General features: G+C 41.0%; 1 protein-coding gene across 1 annotated transcript in view; it reads left to right on the forward strand.

Annotated features, from left to right (window-relative positions):
- The window catches only part of Atp8b1 (ATPase phospholipid transporting 8B1), a 148,999-nt gene that overhangs the window by 88,704 nt on the left and 41,586 nt on the right, over window positions 1–18,709 (forward strand). Inside the window, exons 3-12 of the mRNA XM_008855367.3 lie at window positions 5,499–5,596; window positions 7,329–7,442; window positions 9,839–9,937; window positions 10,040–10,101; window positions 11,368–11,440; window positions 11,564–11,634; window positions 13,023–13,105; window positions 13,219–13,377; window positions 13,656–13,744; window positions 17,403–17,593. Coding sequence (XP_008853589.1) covers window positions 5,499–5,596; window positions 7,329–7,442; window positions 9,839–9,937; window positions 10,040–10,101; window positions 11,368–11,440; window positions 11,564–11,634; window positions 13,023–13,105; window positions 13,219–13,377; window positions 13,656–13,744; window positions 17,403–17,593 — 1,039 coding nt within the window. The remainder of the gene's footprint in view (window positions 1–5,498; window positions 5,597–7,328; window positions 7,443–9,838; window positions 9,938–10,039; window positions 10,102–11,367; window positions 11,441–11,563; window positions 11,635–13,022; window positions 13,106–13,218; window positions 13,378–13,655; window positions 13,745–17,402; window positions 17,594–18,709) is intronic.

Genomic DNA, 18,709 nt, shown 5'->3' on the forward strand with positions numbered 1-18,709 from the left:
TTATATTGGAGTGGCCAGATTGCTTTTGTCTTCAGGAGTTCCCACAGAGGCTCAATTCAGGTGAGGGTCAGATGTTTTCAGGCTTTCTCCTAAGGTCTGGATCTCTCCAGGAATGATTTTGGCCTCAGGAATGTGGGGGTTGGACAGGCCTGGGAGCCTGCCCCAGGAAGATGCTGGTCTAGGGCAGCTGGTGGCTGTGCCACCAAGAGATGCAAAGGCAGATGGAGCCGGAAGAGGCCCCAAGGCCTCCTGGGGACTGCACTGAGGAGCTGGGTTGGTCTGGATGCAAAAGATCAGGAAGAGGAAAGGTCAGCCCCAGCAACCCAGCCAAAGAGGCTGGTGGGTGGTGCAGGCCCAGGGAAGCAGAGGGAGTTGAGGGCCAGGGCAGGCCCAGAAGCAGTGCTCCTGGGGCCCAGAGAAGGCACTACCATTGATCTGGATGAAAAGGATCAGGAAGTCTTTTTGGTTCCCCAGGTGTCTGGGGCCCCAAAACAAGGAATGAGGTAGGGCCTAAACTCGGAGGAGAGAACTGAGGTGGAGATGGGAGGGTGAATGAGGCTGAGGGAGTCAAGGTGCAGAGGGCCCAATGGACTTACCCTGGAGAGAGGCCTGCGGGTAGGAGAGAGCTCTGTGATTATTTTTTAAAATGACTGAAGTTGCATTAATTTTGTAAAAGCTGGAATTAATAAGTTTCTTTAGTTTCTTCTGGACTTCTCAGAGATTTTAATGCGCCAGTAAGGCTATTGAGGGGAGGGATGAAAATATATTTTGTACGTAAATTTAACCACAGAAGACAAGCCTCACATCTTTTATGGTTTCTGATTGTAATACCTCTCAGACAATTAGCTCTAATCTCAGTGAAGATCAAGAAGCATCAGTTTGCCCACAGATTTGCTTGAATTAGGCACAACTGGAGCCTTAACTGAAGGAGGGTTATTGAGTACTTGACTGCAAGCAGGTTTCTGAAACTGAGCAGAGGTACTCTTGTGGCTAAAGCTCAGATAAGGACATACGGGGCACTTTCTCCAGGCCCCTCAAGGTATCATCACACATATTAAGTAAAGAGACCAAGGTCATTTCTGAGAACCCCCTCATTGCTTCTGCTTAGGGTTAGAAATCACCCTCTGTTTAAGGCTTCCAAACAGAGATAGGCTGGAAGAAGGTTTAGTGATAGTACCAGATTTCTATAACCACCTGCTGAGGGGTCCATTATAGAAAGAAATTAAAGAGCTGGAAGGGTTGGGGACAGGGCTAGATAGGACACACCAGTGGAAGGCAGGAAAATTTATTATGTTCAGTTTATTAATAGGATAGCTTAGGTTTTCCTCCTGAGTTCTTTAGTTTTGTTGTTTGTATATTTGGTTGGTTTGGTCTTTTAAAAATATTTTTTTTATTATTTTTATTTTTTTATGTGTATGAGTGTATTACCTGTGTGTATGTAAGTGCACCTGTGTCTTGCAATGCGGAGGTCAGAAGATGGTGTCAGATTCCCCTGGAACTGGAGTTGTGGATGGTTGTTAGCCACCATTTGGGTTCTGGGAACCAAACCCGGGTCCTCTGCAGGAGCAGCCAGTGCTCTTAAATGCTGAGCCATCTCTCCAGCCTGGGTTTGATCTTTTAAGACAGGATCTCCCTATGTAGCCTAGGCTGGCCTGCAACTCTTGATCTTCCTGCCTCAGCCTCCTGAGTGAGTGCTGGGATTGCTGGTATGCACCACCACTACAGGCCCCTCCTGGGTTTATTTTTTATTTTTTCATTTTTTAATTACATTTTAATTACATTTTAATTTTTTCATGGAGGCAGGGGCACATGATACAGCACACTTGTGGAAGTCAGAGGACAACATATAGGAGTCAGTTCTCTCTTTCCATCATGTTTATCTGGAGGATCAAACTCAGATTCTCAGGGTTGGTGGCAAGTGTATTTACCTCTGAGCCATCTCACCAGCCCCCTTCTGGATATTTCTAAAATTGAGTTTTAATCCTTAGCACTAGCCTTTCCTTTCTCCAAGAATCTTGTCATCTTCTCTTCTTGGCCTTCCTGAAATTTAGGACAACTTTCTCAGTAATGTTCTGAATCATCAGTGTCTAGACTGTGTCACTACTTATATGCCAGTTGAAATAAAACATCAAAAGCACATGCTGCCAAGTGTGGTGACACACGTCTCTAACTGACATTCAGGAGGCTGATGCAGCATGATTGGAGTTCCAGGCTAGCCTGGGCTACATAGTGAAACCCCATCTTAAAAAAAAAAAAAGTAAAAATCAGATGTGTTTTCAAATTGCCATAGAATGGAATGGATTGAAAATTATCCTATGAAAAGTCCTTTTCATCTACTTTCCTTTAAAGCTCTTCTTTGAGTGAGAAAGAAACATTCTGATTGCAGATGTTATAGCGCTCGTGGGTTGTTTTGTAGTTTCATTTCCATTTTCCCTTTTGAAAGAATTACTCTTGAACTTGATAATGCAACAGTTATGATCACCTGATGAGTGACAGTCAAATTAAGCAAAAACTATGTTCTGTAATACTATTGTCATTTCACAAAAGTAATCAAGTTAATTTTTTGCATTCTTTGGTAGTCCACATTTGATCTCCCAGAGTAATATCTGTTTTCTAAGTAATATCTGTTTCCATGAGAATGAAAAGGGAGTCTTTTCAAGAAGATAATTTGAAAAAAATGAAGTACTTTCAAGTATGATTCTTGTAATTTATCATGCAGTTGATCATTTTATAATCCCTTACTTACAAATGTTCTTTTATCTATTTCTTCCTTCAAAAACGGCATGTCATGCTAGTTGTTAAATTCATCAAAACCTGGCCACCCACTTTCGAACATCACTCAAGGAATGTTCATCTGATTGCATATGTGTGTCTCTCAAGGGAAGTTCATCTACAGGCACTTCTGTGTCACTGAAGGGAAAGTTATCTACAGGCACTTCTGTGTCACTGAAGGGAAAGTCATCTACAGGCACTTCTGTGTCACTGAAGGGAAAGTCATCTACAGGCACTTCTGTGTCACTCAAGAGAAGGTCATCTGCATGCAGGGTCATGGACAACCCAATGCCAAAAGCTGTTGCCTGTGGCCTAACTCCTAACTAATAAGGTCCTTGTCTTGAGCCTTCTTGGCAGCAACATACTTGTGCCTTCCTATTAGGAGACCAAGCATGGCTGCAGACTGTGGTGACAAAGGAAAGATGATCCTGTCCTCAAAACACATGTGTCTCATGAGGCTACCATGAAGGGCCTCAGGAGAACTCAGGACATCCCAACTGTGAGCAACCATGGACATACCTGTATTTGTAGCAAAGGCATGAAGAGTCCTGCAGCTGCAGGACTTAAGGGAGCTCAGGATGGACTTGGCACAAGAGTCTCGACATCAGATGATAAGCAGGGTTAGGAGTGAGGTTGGCTACGGGGTGGGAAGGATAGTGTCCTGGTTCATTTCTGTTACTGTGACAAAATAATGTGACACAAAGCTATGACTCTGATTTCTAATTAAGATACTTTTATTCTCTTTTCCTTTTAAAGATTATACATGGTAAAACAAAGCAAACAGTACAAAGTTCCACAACAACCTCTTTTTTTGTTTTGTTTTGTTTTTTTTGAGACAGGGTCTCCCTGTAGCCCTAGCTGGCCTGGAACTCACTATGTAGACCAGGCTGGCCTTGAACTCATAGAGATCCACCTGCCTCTGCCTGGGATTAAAGGCGTGCACCACCACACCTGGCCAAAAACCTCATTTTATGAACACAGAGTTCTTTTGTATTAAGGAAAGCAAATATGTATGGTTTATTTTAACTAATAATTCCAGGTTACAGTCCATCATAGCAGGGAAGTCAAGGTGGCCAGGACTTTAAAAAGTTAGTCACATCACATCCACAGTCAAGAGGAAAGAAATGAGTGTGTGTGTGCTTGCTACTCAGCTCACTTTCTCCGCTCTTATACAGTCCAGGACACAAATCCAGGGAATGGTGCTGCCTATAGTGGGCTAGGTCTTTCCACATCAATTAATATAATCAAGACAATCCCCCACAGACATGCCCACAGGCCAACCTGATCTAGTAATTCTTCATTGACACTCTCTTCCCAGGAGATGCTAAATCGTGCCATGTTGACAATTACAACTGCCCATCACAGAGATGGGGTCGGCAGTACACAGAAAGGCACATAGAGAGACTTTAGCAGAATTGTGAACCATAGTATTAAATAGGAGATGACCTCTTCCAATGATCTTGGGGGGGTGGGGTTCTACCCCAGAGAATCAAGTTAGCCATAATGGTGTGGTGGACAGAGATAGGAAGACATGTTTAATGAGATTCCTGATGGGTGAGAACTGTTCTTCCCAGCAGCAGAGATGCTGTGGACTTTCTAAAGTTCCCCGGGTTTAGACATAACAGTGGAATAGACTGAATTCACCCAGTAGCTGATGTGGTATAAGGTAGATGAAATGAACTTTTGAAAGATGACAGACATTGGTCACCAGGGAAAGGTGACACATAATGCTGATCTACTAAGATCATAATTAACAAGTGTGGAATTAGTTGATGATATCCACCTCTTTGATTTATTCATTCATTCACTCAACATTTAGAGCAGTGTAACTATTACAAATCAAATCAATGAGACTGAAAAAAAATGTAATTTAACTGTAAACCAGACCTCTGGCATTTTTGTTTGGGTCATATTTAGATATAGATTGCTCTTTTGTAACTTTAATGTTCTATGAGCATTAATGAGCATTTATGTTCTATGAGCATTTAATGTTAACTTTAATGTTCTATGGTCAAGTCATAACATGGGCATTCACTTGATAAGACTGCAAACAGGGTGGTTTTAACATTAGAAATGTATTCTCTCACAGTTCTGGAAACTGGAAGTCTGAGATTAAGCTGTCAAAAGGTTCAATTCTTTCTAAGGGTTGTGAGGTCAGACTCTGTCTTAGTTACTTTTCCTGTCTCAGTGATAAAATGTCCAGACAAAAGGAGCTTAAGGGAGAAAAGTTTTATCTTGCCTGACCGATTGAAGTACAGTCCATCATGGTGGGGAAGTTCTGTAAGCAGGAAGTTGAGGCAGTTGGTCACATTGCATCCACAGTCAGGAAGCACGATGCTCAGCTTCCTTTTTCAGTCAGCCTAGGACCCATTCATGTAGTGTGCCTGCAGCTAGGGTCTTCCTACCTCAATTAACCCAATCAAGTTATTCCCCATGGGCATGCCCAGAGGCCTGACTCCCAGGTGATTCTAGATTTCACCTAATTGAAAAATAAGATTAACCATCACAGTATCCATCACCGGCTCTGTGGGTTATAGAGTTCCATCTTCTCTAAATGAATTCACACCGTCATACCTCCAACTCAGCACACCAATTTCCTTTTTGAAGAAGGCCATCACGGCATATTGAATTAGGGGCTGCTCCAGTGACTTCACTTTGATTTTATTCCTTTCCAAGTTACCCTGGTTTCTACTTATATTCATTTTTTCTCTTTCCTTTTTTTAAAGATTGCACCTGGCAAGTCAAAGCAAATGACCGAAAGTTCCATGAACAACCTCATTTTATAAACACAAAGTTCTTTTGTATTAAGGAGAGCAAGTATTCGGTAAGTTGACTACCAAGTTGGTTTTATGACAACCCAGTTTTTTCCTAGTCCCTGTTGCCTTCGGACAATACCTACATTCTAAGTAACTGGTAGCCTGGGGCTATTGATAATCCTCCTTAGTTCTATAGAATGTCATTTTTATTGAAGTTTAACTACCCTGAAGTTATGACTTGAAGCAAAGCAGAATTATGTCCATGGACGCTTTCCCTATGTAGCTGTGGAGCTCTCCTTAAAATACTTTGTGGAAGATTATAAAATATTGTCAGAAGAAGCCTTTTGTTTGAAGTATCAAGTTTGATATAAATTAATTTTTTTTTCTCTCCCTTGCCTCTGCTTGGGATGGATTTAAGAGACATTAAAGACATTTTCACTAAAAATGGCTTGAATCCTTTGAAACATGTTAAAGAATACCTGCCGAGTGTGGGCTGAAATATAAGGCATCTGTTTTGACTTCTTAAGACTAAGCAAAGTACTGTTAATGGTGTTATTAGGATCACCAGAGCCTGGGCTCTGGCTGCCCTAACAAGCCAGGCTCAGACACCTGTCCTCAATAGGGCACTTAAACAGACAAGTTAAAAACAGAGAAAGGAGATTTATTCAGTGGGGCCACCTCAGGAAGAGAAACAAGAGGTTGAGCAGCCCCATCCCATCCCAAGTCCATCTTCCTGTTCCTCATACAAGGTTTAAGTTTTACTACAAGGCAGGAAGTTTGGAAACTGAGCTCTGCTGGTCAGTATGGTCCCACCCATCTTTGTGCTGGCTCCAGTCTCTCCTGCAGTGTGATCTGTCAAATTGTCAGAACTGTGTGAAATCTCTTTCCCTGAGACAAGTTACTCTTCTGGCTGGCATCAGGCTTCAGTCTTTTCCTTCTCCCCCATCTTGAGATTCCTGGGGGAAATTAGAGTTTCTTGAGACCATTGTTTTAATAGTATGTTAGCCAAAGGGAAGGGGCTAAGTGTCTGTCCCTAGAAATTTTTTCTTCTTTTAGGACTATTACAGTACCACAGTTGTGTGGCTTAGAAAACAGAACTTTATTCTCTAACAGTTCAGGAGAAGTCCGAAGTCCAGGTGTTGACAGAGTAGGCTCCTTCTGGAGAATCTCAGAATCAAATCCATGTCTGTCCTAATTTCTTGACATTCCGTGGCTTGTAAATATGTCATTCCAATTCTTGCTTCTGTCTTCTCCCCATATTTCTCTGTGTCTGATTTCCCTCCTTTTTATAACGCCACTGCTGACTGGCTTGGGATTCACCCTTATCCAGTATAATAATATCATCTTGATTTTGTCTACAAAACCCTGTAGACAAGTAAGATCATGTTAACAGGTATTGGAGTTAGGACTTGAGCTACCTTTCTGGAGGAAACAGTCATCCCATAAAGGAGTCTGCTGCTCTTCCTTACACAGTGACCTCTCCCCTCCCTTAATAAAAGATCCTTTCCTATTCTGCTTGTGTTGGCATCTACCTTTGCCCCAAGTTGAAAAGGCCCTAAATGGATGAAGGCATGTGACAGGATCTTTGAGGGCAAAGCCTAGTTATTATTTTTTCTAATATAGACTCTAAGAAGTCATTCTGACCCTGGCTAGAATTAAAAACTTACAGGGACTCTCAGCATCCTTCTGACTGATGGATTATGGCCCTCTGTCTTTTGCAGGTCATAGGAAATGGTGATGTGTGCAGGTGTATGTATGTGTGGCATCATTTAGAATGACTGTCTTATGTTTTTTCAACAGAGTAATGCAATTAAAACATACAAGTACAACACATTTACCTTTCTACCAATGAATTTGTTTGAGCAATTTAAGAGAGCAGCCAATTTCTATTTCCTGATCCTCCTTATCTTACAGGTAATGTCCTTTGATATCTTGAATCTGTTAATCTGTTGTAAATAATAATGACAGTAATATGTAAGCTTGAAAATATTCTATATTAATATCAGAGCTTTCTGTATAAGGAATCTGTGCCTCATTTGCAGAATCGGCTTGTCAGTGTTTAGAGGGAACAAATGAGAATATTATTCTGATTCTAATTTTCATTTTACTGCTTTTTAAAAAAGATTTGAAGTATTGAGCTTATGACTTCATAATGCTCTATCACTGAGCTAATCTCGAGCCCTCTTCTTACTTTATTAAAATAAAATCTCACCCAGTTGCCCAGGCTGGCCTTCTGTAGTCTAGGCAGGCCTTGAATTTATTACCTTCCTGCTTCACCCTCCTGAGTAGTTGGAATTATAGGCCTGCACTACTAGGTACGGCCTAATTCTACTTTTTAATCACTGATTTTGTACTGATATGAGTGATAAAACTGTGTCCCTAAAGGAAATAAAACTAAAATCTTCACTTTATAGAATTATCTCTATCTTAAAAATTAGCTGATGTACTGGGAGTGGTGGCGCATGCCTTTAGTCCCAGCTCTTGGGAGGCAGAGGCTGGCCTGGTCTACAGAGCAAGTTCCAGGCTAGCTGGGGCTACAGGGAGACCCTGACCCAAAAAGACCCCCCCCTCCAAAAAATAAAATAAAATAAAATTAGCTGATGTTTTGCACTTTTATTTTATTTTACTTATTATCTGTTTTCCTTAAGGATATTGTTATTTTAGTCATAAATCTAAGTTATTTTTGCGAATTGGTTTTACATTAGAAAAAAAAAGTTTCTGACTCTTTTTTAAGTAAAAGAGTTCCTTATCTGAAGAGTAAGACTTAATCTGTGTAGAAACAGTTACTATAATCAAGGGGACTGTAAATACTTCTTTTAGTACTCAGAATCAACCTTTAGTACCTGATAGGCAGATTAGAAAGACTGAATAGTCAGTTGGCTCTATCAGATTCTTTATCTCAAGGGTTGGATTGGACAACAGTTCCCTACTAGGATTTACTGATAAAGCTTTAAAATGTGGTAGCATGTTTGTCTGAGAGGGATGTAGGATGTGTGGAGCAGAACTGACAGAAAAGGGAGAGAAGACACTAGGAAGAAGTGGATGCTCAACAGATGTGGGGAAACAGAAGACTCCGTTGATTGTAAAGGATGATCCTGCTACAGAGAAGTGTAGAGGGGAATACTGTAAGTTACATAAAATGCTGCTCTGTGATCAGTGGGATTCTTTTACTTCCTTGTAGAAGGTAAAGGGCAGATTCACATATTCAGATTCACATATTCTTTTTTTTCTTTTTTTCTTTTTTCTTTTTTTTTTTTTTGAGACAGGGTCTCCCTGTAGCTCTCGCTGGCCTGGAACTCACTATGTAGACCAAGATGGCCTTGACCTCACAAGAGAAATCCTCATCCTGCCTCTGCCTCCAGAGTGGTGGGATTAAAGGCATGTGCCATCACCCCCAGCAGATTCACATATTCTTGATGTCATGGAAAATGATCCTTCTTCCAACTTCAACCTAATTACTTTTTCTTAAGGCGCAGCAGTACACATCAGGGTGACAGTAATAAGCTATTTGCTTGTCTTTACTTGCAGTCACTCACTTAATCCTTACGCTCTATGAGGTAAGCGCCAGCGTAACCCCCATCTTGCAGAAAAGAGAGGAGGCTTAGTGAGGTAGTATAACTTGTTCAATATCTCAAAGCCTGAACCCATAGAGCTGAACAGTGATGGACTCCATCCAGAGCTTTACTTCAAAGAACCACCTCATGAGGAGGCCCAACGATCAGCAAAATGCTTATGAGAGACCTTTATTAAAAACCCGTCTATTCAACCTGAGACACTATCTTGATGGACTGGAGCTTCCTCAAGGCCAGCCCCTTTGTTGACTACACCAGTCTCGATGACCATGGAGGGAGTTCTGCCTACTGAGTTGCTTTAGGAGGCAGCCATTCCCTACATCATCATCTTCCCCTACCAACCACAGTATGGACTAGAGAAGAAAATTGCTGCTCAAAGTTAAGGGCTCTTTCCTCCTCACCTGACCCTGTTCAGTTAGGATTTTCACAAAATAGTTCAGAATAACTCTTTTTGGGGTATTATGCTTCAAAACCTTCTTGGCGTCCAGTTAAAGCAACAATGAGATAATTTCAGGGACCACTGTCTCCAGGATCTGTTTCATATACCAGAAGTTGGAGAGAGCCACCATAAAGAAACTTAAATGTCTTTTCCCATATGTGCTACGTGTTGTAGATTTGTTCATTGATGGACATTAAAATGAGTGAGCTTAGAATCAGCAATCTACTATCTATGAGTTAGATATGCTTTCATGGAGATATATATATGTATATATCTGCAACTTTTTCCTTTTCTTTTAGGCAATTCCTCAAATCTCCACCCTGGCATGGTATACCACACTTGTGCCCTTACTTCTGGTATTGGGCATTACTGCAATCAAAGACCTGGTAGATGACGTGGTAAGGATTTCTCATGCAACTTTCTCTTCACTACTCTGTATTATCATTTATATTTTTATATTAAAATGATTAAAATAATACTTCCTCATCTCTCTTCCAAAGGCTCGCCATAAAATGGACAAGGAAATCAACAATAGGACGTGTGAAGTCATTAAGGATGGCAGGTACCTAGCATTCATCTGTTTGTAATATAGCTACAAAGATATGTATATAGAAACATATTGAGAGATAGCTACTGTAACCTAGAAGTCTATGAATACATTGGCTTTGTGTGTTTGTGTATGGGGATACACATACATATGGGCAGGTGCATATGAGTGCATGTGCATGTGGAGATCCAAAGTCAGTCTTACGTGTCTTTCCATAGGTGCCATTCACCTTATTTTTTTAGATAGGTTCCTCTCAAAGGTCTGTGGCTCACCTGAAGAGCCCCATTTCCTCTGAGCTGCCTTGGACTTGGAACTGGGGATGCCTCTCCAGAAGCTATGATCCCAGCAGCTCCTACAGTGGGTAAAGCCTGCAAAAACTTGGGACTTCAGGGAAAAAGGGCACAGAAACCTCTCCAGGGAAATTGTCACATCACCCAGAAAGTCCAATAGAATGGCCTCTGCTGTTCCCAAAGAGCTAGGACAAGAAACTGCTAATGTCAGGGCTGGAGAGATGGCTCAGCAATTAAGAGCACTGACTACTGTTGCAGAGGACCCAGGTTCAGTTCCAGCACCCACATGGTAGCTTACAACTGTCCATAATTCTAGTTCCAAGGGATCTGATGCCCTCTTCTGACTTCTGTGGGCATTACATTGACATGGGTGCACACACATACATACAGGCAGGCAATATACTCATACACTTAAAAAAATAAAAATAATTAATAAAGAAGTTGCTAATGTGCCCATTTGTACATTAGTACAATTTTCACATATGTGGAAACCTTTAGGACAGAGTATTATCGTTTGAAACTTTTCAAAACATTGGTTCATTAGAAATGGAAGTAGTTATATCCTGTAGAATTTAAACAAGGAGAAAAGATCAGCTCTAAAGCCCCATGAAAATAGGTGGTCTGTGGGGGATCTTTATTGTGTCCCTGTCCTTATACCAGCACTGAGCAAGTGCTGGGTGACAGAGAAGGAAGAGAGCAGAGAGGGGTGTTAAGACATGAGCACAAAGAGAGGGGTGACCAGTGCCCCCCCCAGCATGTTGAACTGGCCCCTAGTGGATTCTTATGTGATGAAGGATGGAAAGAACAAACGCTCTTGGAGAGCATGATGGGGTTCTTGTGACTACTTAATGTGACTATGTTATTAGGAGGATGAACTTATAGCAACATTTTTGCTATGCCTTACACATTGTCCAGAATCTTCATCCACAAAGAATGATAATTCCTTGGCCAGAAACTTAAAAACCCACGTGTCATTATTTTTAATACTTAGGTTCAAAGTCACCAAGTGGAAAGATATTCAAGTTGGAGATGTCATTCGTCTGAAAAAGAATGATTTTATTCCAGTAAGTGAACAAGTTTTGCCTCTCTAATCCTAGGCATGCATACCTACCCCATCCTCTACCCCCACTCCCATGCTCCTTCCACCTTGGGGACCCTGCATGATAGGTACCTTTTATTTTGGACAGGCTGACATTCTGCTGCTGTCCAGCTCAGAACCTAACAGCCTCTGCTACGTGGAAACTGCTGAGCTAGATGGGTGAGTGTGTCTCTCTGGTGGGCCTGTTTCAGAGGTGGCCTGGAAAGGCACAGCCATTGCACATCCTGGGATGACACCTTGAGACACAGCCTTGCCTCTGCCACTTGCTAGAAGTCTGACAGTGTCCATAGTGGACTGACTTCCTTTTTTCTATAAAGTCGAACTTCCACTACCTGCTGTACCCCATCTATCAGCGAGGGTGCATGCCTGGGGCCCTTATAAACTGCCAAGCAATAACTAGACCCACGGGATGACAGTGGGTGATGATATCTCTTCAGAAATGAGAATATGTTTTGATAGTCTTTGTCAATAGGCAATTTTGAATTCTGTTGTCATTTTTAGCTATTCTCTTACCGTTTAGAAGAGAATAAAGTTCTGGGTTGTTTTTTAAAATCAATTTTCAGTATTTTGTTGAGTGCCTAAGAGGGTGAAGACATTTTAAAGTATTAGCTCATTTAATCTTTTTAACAACTCTGTATTATTATTATATAAGGAAACTGAGGCCCAGGGAGGTCAAGTTACCTGTCAAGTCACATAGGAAGAGACAGCTGGGACCCTGTTCTGTATGGCCCTTGTTTCTCTCACCCTAAAGATGTACTCATTACTTTTTGGAGTGCTGGAATCACATGAGGTAAAAGCTGGCCTTTCCTTGCTCTGTAGATCAGCTGGTTGACAGTCCCATCTTAGTAGTAAAACAACTCTTATTCCCAGCACTGAGAGATTTGAAGACTCACAAACACAGGAAATCCCATCATGCCCTGTCAGAATCACATAATGGAACTGAGATCACTGGGCAACTTCCTAACTGATGGAGACTCCTGAGTGACTAATATGTGAGGCCTGTAAAGGGCCTAGCCTGAGAAGGCAGTATAGCCCTCCTGAGTAGATGTCCCCAGGGTATCCACACATAGCTGCTTTCCTTTGCACTCTTGATGGGGCAGGCCAAACACTGGGAGTGAGCCTGCCACCTCCTTTTCCAGGTAAAGGTGCCTTTCAGAAACATGCTCTAATTGTCTACTCTAGAAAGTAAGTTGGCAGAAGATGTTAAACAAGATGTCTGTAATAGGTCTGTTTTTCATAAGCATCTTACTATGGTAGTAGTTTTGTAGACTAGGTTGGTGATGAGAAGTTCAGTTAACAAATAGGAGGCTGTGGGTTTTCTATCTTAACTGCCACAGTAGCAAAGAGCAAAAGGAACGGGCATGTCCTAGGTCTAGAAGTTTGCTCTAGCAGTGGATTACTTCATCAAATTCACAGTTAAAGTTTGAAAATAGAACAAGCTAATGATTAAGCCTTCACTTCCAGGTATGCCTAATGTTACTTGGTGGAATTTTCTTCTTGTTTTTTTGAGCTCTAAAACTTGCTCATTTAATCCCCCTTCCCTGTAGGGAAACCAATTTAAAGTTCAAAATGGCTCTTGAAATCACAGACCAGTATCTCCAAAGAGAAGATAACTTGGCAATATTTGATGGTTTGTATAGAACTATCTTCGTTTTAAATTCCAATTGTTTTATTTGGCCTCTGTTGATTGAACCCAGATCTTTTGTATTTTACTGATTATGTGACTCGTACTTTCTTAAAAAGGTCTTATTGAATGTGAAGAACCAAATAATCGACTAGACAAGTTTACAGGAACACTGTTTTGGAGAAATCGAAGTTTTCCATTGGATGCTGATAAAATCCTCTTACGTGGCTGTGTCATTAGGAACACTGATATCTGCCATGGCTTGGTCATTTTTGCAGGTACTTTCTGAATGTGCTATAAATTCTTAGGATTTAAAGAAAGTTGAGCACAGTGGCTCAGGCTTATCATCTCAACACTCAGGAGGTGGAGGCAGGAGTATTGATCAAGCTGGTCTCTATAAGCAAGAACTTGTCTCAAAAGAATTTTTAGAATATTGATGGAGGGAAAATTGCTTTTTCTCCTTTTTCCATCAAAACCAAAAGAAGAATAATTTTTATTGACATGCTTGTTAATTGATTTTCCCAATTACTGATCTCATTGAATTTTCCATTTTTAGGTGCTGACACTAAGATAATGAAGAATAGTGGGAAAACCAGATTTAAAAGAACTAAAATTGATTACTTGATGAACTACATGGTGTACACGGTATTTATTTTCCCTTCCAGTAGCTGAGAGGCTAGACTGTTGTCTTTTGCTCTAATTTTGATGTATATTTTTCTAATACCAGGTCCTCCCTCTTTAGTACAAGGAAGCCTGGGTGCATCAAGCCCAGGGAGTAAGAGGGAGGGGACTGCCTCATCTTTTTTCCAAAATGTCATACTTTGAGCAGGAGAGTCCCTTTGAAAAGAGGAATTTCAGAGGCTCTCCTGGGTGTTTTGATGGTTAGGTATTGATCAGTTAAACCCTGGGGAATACTACCTAAGTTAATGGGGCTGTTACTGGAGTTGTTACGGTCAAAGCCTGAGCCCTGACAGCCCTAGCAAGCTAGGTTTAGATACTTGTCCTCAATAGGTCAATTAAACAGACATAGGAGAGGGAGGGGGAGGGGGGAGGGGAGAGAGAGAGAGAGAGAGAGAGAGAGAGAGAGAGAGAGAGAGATTTATTTTTAGTGTGGCCACATTGGGAAGAAAAACAAAGCAGCCCAGTCACCTTTGAGTTACACCTAACTTGAGGTTTAGGTTTAGCTAGAGGGAAAGAAGCAAAGAAACTTAACTAAGCTGGCCTGGTGAAGGTGTGGTCCCACCCATCATTGACCCATCACCATCTGGGCCCCAATTCCAATCCTCTGGCTGGCACCAAGCTTCAGCCTTTTCCTCCTCCCAGCATTAGATTCTGGGGAAAAGTCTAATTCCTTGGGGACCATTGTTTCTATAGTTTGACAGGTAAAGGGAGGGGCTGAGTATTTCTCTCTTTTTAAAATTTATTTATTATTTTTATTTTCTGCATGCAATGGATCCAAGTATAAGCAGTCCCCCTACTTCCTAATCAGAATTGCTTTTCAAATATTTAGTTCAATTTGAATATATAAACTCTTAGGGGTGTGTAATTACAATTTGTTAACTGTGTATGTACACTTAAAGACATCTAAAAGTAATAATGTGATTTGAGGAACAGCTCCCTCCCTCCCAACACCCTCAAATTTCATGAAACTATTACTTGAATGTGGCATGTTTATCTTTATCTTTTCATCACTGTCAGACGGCTAAAGCACTCATAGTGAGTCCATCTCTCCTTAGCTGCACTTTGAGAATCTGTGTTCAGAATTTTAAATTTTCCCTGGAAATTTTATTCCTACTCTGAATGCATAAATATCACTAGAACAATTGGATTTTTTCTAGAAAAAAAATTTTTTTGGTCTTTTTGGGACAGGGTCTCCCTGTAGCCCCAGCTGATCTGGAACTCACTATGTAGACCAGGCTGGCCTCCAACTCACAGAGATCCACCTGCCTCTGCCTCCCAAGTGCTGGGATTAAAGGCGTGCACCACCATGCCCGGCCCCTTATTTATAATTTTTATACGTATGAGTGTATTGCTTGCATGTATGTAAGTGCACCTGTGTCATACAATACCCAAAGATATCAGAAGAGGGCATTGGATTACCCTGGACCTGGAGTTATGGATGGTTGTTACCCAACATGCAGATGATGGGAATTGAACCCATGTCCTCTACAAGAGTAATCAGTGCTCTTAACCTCTGAGCCATCCCTCCAACCCCTTGTTTTTTGTTTTGTTTTGGAGACAAGGTCTTGATATGTAACCCAGGCTGGCTCGAACTCTTTAGAGATCCCAAGTTCCTCCTGCCTTAGCCTCCCAAGTGCTGAGATTGCAGGTGTCTACCACCATGCCTGACTTCATAGTTGATTTTTTTTTTTTTTTTTTTTTTTTTTACAAAGTCTTACTTTGTAGCTCTGGCTGGCCTAGAACTTACTATTTAGACCAGGTTGGCTTTGAACTCACAGAGATGTTCCCGCTTCTCCTCCCAAGTATTGAAATTAGCCCCACAGTTGACTTTTTATTTGTCCCTTAAGCCTATTCTAATAAAGTCTATAACATAGTACCTATTGTAATGCTTCTTAAGTAACAATGTCTACATTGTCATGAAATGTCATCTTGTCTACAATGTCATGAAATTCTTATAACATTCCTTTAGAAATTATTACCCAAATATGCGTGATATTTCTATTCCTTTCTTAAGAACAAATATTAAGGAGCTGGAGAGATGGCTCAGCAGTAAAGAGCACTGGCTTCTCTTGCAGTTCTCAGAACCCACCCACATGGCAGCTAACAACTCTTTGTAACTCCAGTTCCAGGGGATCCAATGTCCTCTTCTGACTTACTCAAGCACTGCATGACATGGATGCATTTACATACATGCAGGCAATACACTCATACACATAAAATAAAAATAATAAAATACTTTTTAAACATTTAAAACTGTTATGTGGGGCTCATCCTTGTAATTCCAACATTTGGAAGTTAAGACAGAACTGAGAGTTCAAAGCCTTCCTGGATTACATACAGAGATCCTGTCTCAATAACAAAATAGGGCTATTGGATGTAGCTCAGTTGGTAGGGTTTTTGCCTACCATCCACAAAGCCCTGGGTTTGCTCCTCACCATGACATAAACAGAGTGTAGTGATGCATGCCTGAAATCCTAGAACTTAAAAGGGTGGAGGCAGGAGGATCAGAAAGTTGGTGGTCGTCCTCAGCTATATAGAAAGTTTGAGGAATATATGGGCTTCATGAAACCCATATAATAAAGTCTATAACTAATAGACTAATAAACTATTAGTTTATTAGTTGGGGTTACATCATTGTGTTAAACACCATGGTGCCCATCTCTATGTCAGGTAAGGCTGGCCTCTCCTTGGCCATTTGCTTTCAGGCAAGAACTTAGTATCTTTTCTCAATGTAGCACTTTCGTGATTAGCAATAATTGTTTCAAATGTCCAGAGGAACCAGAAAATAAAGTCTGTCTCAAAAAAATCCAATATTTTTCTCTCTATTAAAAAATTAATTATGTGTATGTCTGTGTGGCACCAGATCCCTCTGGAGTTACAGAGGTCCTCTCCAAGACCAGTATGCACTCCAACTGCTGAACCTTCTCTCTAGCCCCTCCATCCAATATTTTTGATAAGCCTCTCAGAATTCTTCAAAGTTGTTTCATGCTAGGGTTAAGTATCTTCCCAACAGTATTTATTGTTCAAAGTAGTAATGATTGAGAGACTGCTCTGTCATATGAAAGTCTTTAAGGATTTGAATATAAAACATTACCTTCTCTGAACTGGAAAGGTGACTCAGCAGTTAAGAGCACTGGTCACTCTTGTAGAGGACCTGGGTTAGTTCCCAGCACACACATGGTGGCTAACAACCATCCCTAACTCCAGTTCCAGGGGAATCTGATGTCCTCTTCTGGTCTTCAGGAGCATTGCATGAAATGGGTGCACTTACACTCATGCAGGCAAAACACTCGTATAAATAAATAAAAATAAAAAGAAATTAAATGAAAATAGACAAATTTACTTTTAAGTGAGCCACTGGCATGCATATATATATTCAGAACAGGTGGGGATTAGTAAATTTTGAGAAGAAAATCTTGCCTTACATATATAAAACAATCAGTCATCATGTTACAGGCTTTCAAAGCATTCTAATGATCCTGCTTTATTTGAAATGTATTATTTTTACCGACTATTATGATCATAAGCATATAAATTACTGAGTAAACTTATTAGTCTTCCCAACTTGCATACAATTGGAAATCCTGTTTTGGAATCCATTTAAATATTTTGTGTCTTCTAGATTTTTATTGTGCTCATCCTGCTTTCGGCCGGCCTTGCCATTGGCCACGCCTATTGGGAGGCACAAGTTGGCAATTATTCCTGGTACCTCTATGATGGAGAAAATGCCACACCCTCCTACCGGGGCTTCCTGAATTTCTGGGGTTACATCATTGTATTGAACACCATGGTGCCCATCTCTCTCTATGTCAGGTAAGGCTGGCCTCTCCTTGGCCATTTGCTTTCAGGCAAGAACTTAGTATCTTTTCTCAATGTAGCACTTTCGTGATTAGCAATAATTGTTTCAAATGTCCAGAGGAACCAGAAAATAATTACTGCTTTGGAACTGAGGCTGAGATAGGGGAAGGACATGAACTTTGAATATCTCCTCTGTGCCAGGCACTTTCTGTTTTGTCCTCTTACTGATAAGGCCACTGATGTTCCAAGGTCAAAGCAATAGTCATTTGCTTGGTGAGATTCTTTGTCAGTGGGTTCCACAGCTTGGGCTTTAAAAAGAGCCCAGGAAAAGGAGGAGATTTAGAATGCCATGGTACAAGGTACAATTCTTCCTTTTTCAGTCTCCCTGCCCTCCTATCAGAGCCTTCTTTATTGCCCTGCTGCAACCTTGCTTGCTTTCAGGCACCTCCTTCCTGTCACTACTTCCTAGTGGGAGAGAAGATCCCTGCCTTCTTTCACCATCTTTCAATGCTGTCTCTGCTCAATGCCAATCCCAATCCAAACAAAATGTCAAGGTCATTGTCTCCTACAGGTTGCAATCCTTTTGTTCAGTAATGAGTCTTTCCTTTTTCTTCCTTTCATACTAAAGATCATAGTCATTAATCAATTGGATTTTAGACCTTGGAGGAGAGACTGTGCCTTGGCAAATACTCAGTAGCTAGTCAGTTCTTAGCTCCAGTAAATAGCAGCCTAGAGGCACATGGGATTTTTACATACCCACCTGTTATTAGAAGCATTTATTTAATTTTATTACATATACATTTGTTTTGGTTTTGATTTTATTACATGTTGTTCTCTGAATAGGTAGTAAATCCCTGGGGCTGCCATCTGTTCAGGAATCACTTTAAAAGAAAATAAGGTGATGGAGCTGAGGATCTGGCTCAGTGGACAAAGTGCTTGTTCAGATCCCCAGTACCCACATAAAAGCCAGATGTGGCAGTGTGCATATATAACCCTAGCACGAGGGGTAGTTGGTGGGGTATATGGAGGCAGGTGGATCCCAAGGGCTCAGTGGCCAGCAAGACTAGACAAAATGGTGAGCCCCAGATTCAGTGAGAGACCCTGTCTCAAAAAAAAAAAAAAAAAAAAAAA

The sequence above is a fragment of the Nannospalax galili genome, unplaced genomic scaffold, assembly GCF_000622305.1.
Source record: "Nannospalax galili isolate Female #2095 unplaced genomic scaffold, S.galili_v1.0 scaffold567, whole genome shotgun sequence".
Taxonomy (NCBI): domain Eukaryota; kingdom Metazoa; phylum Chordata; class Mammalia; order Rodentia; family Spalacidae; genus Nannospalax; species Nannospalax galili.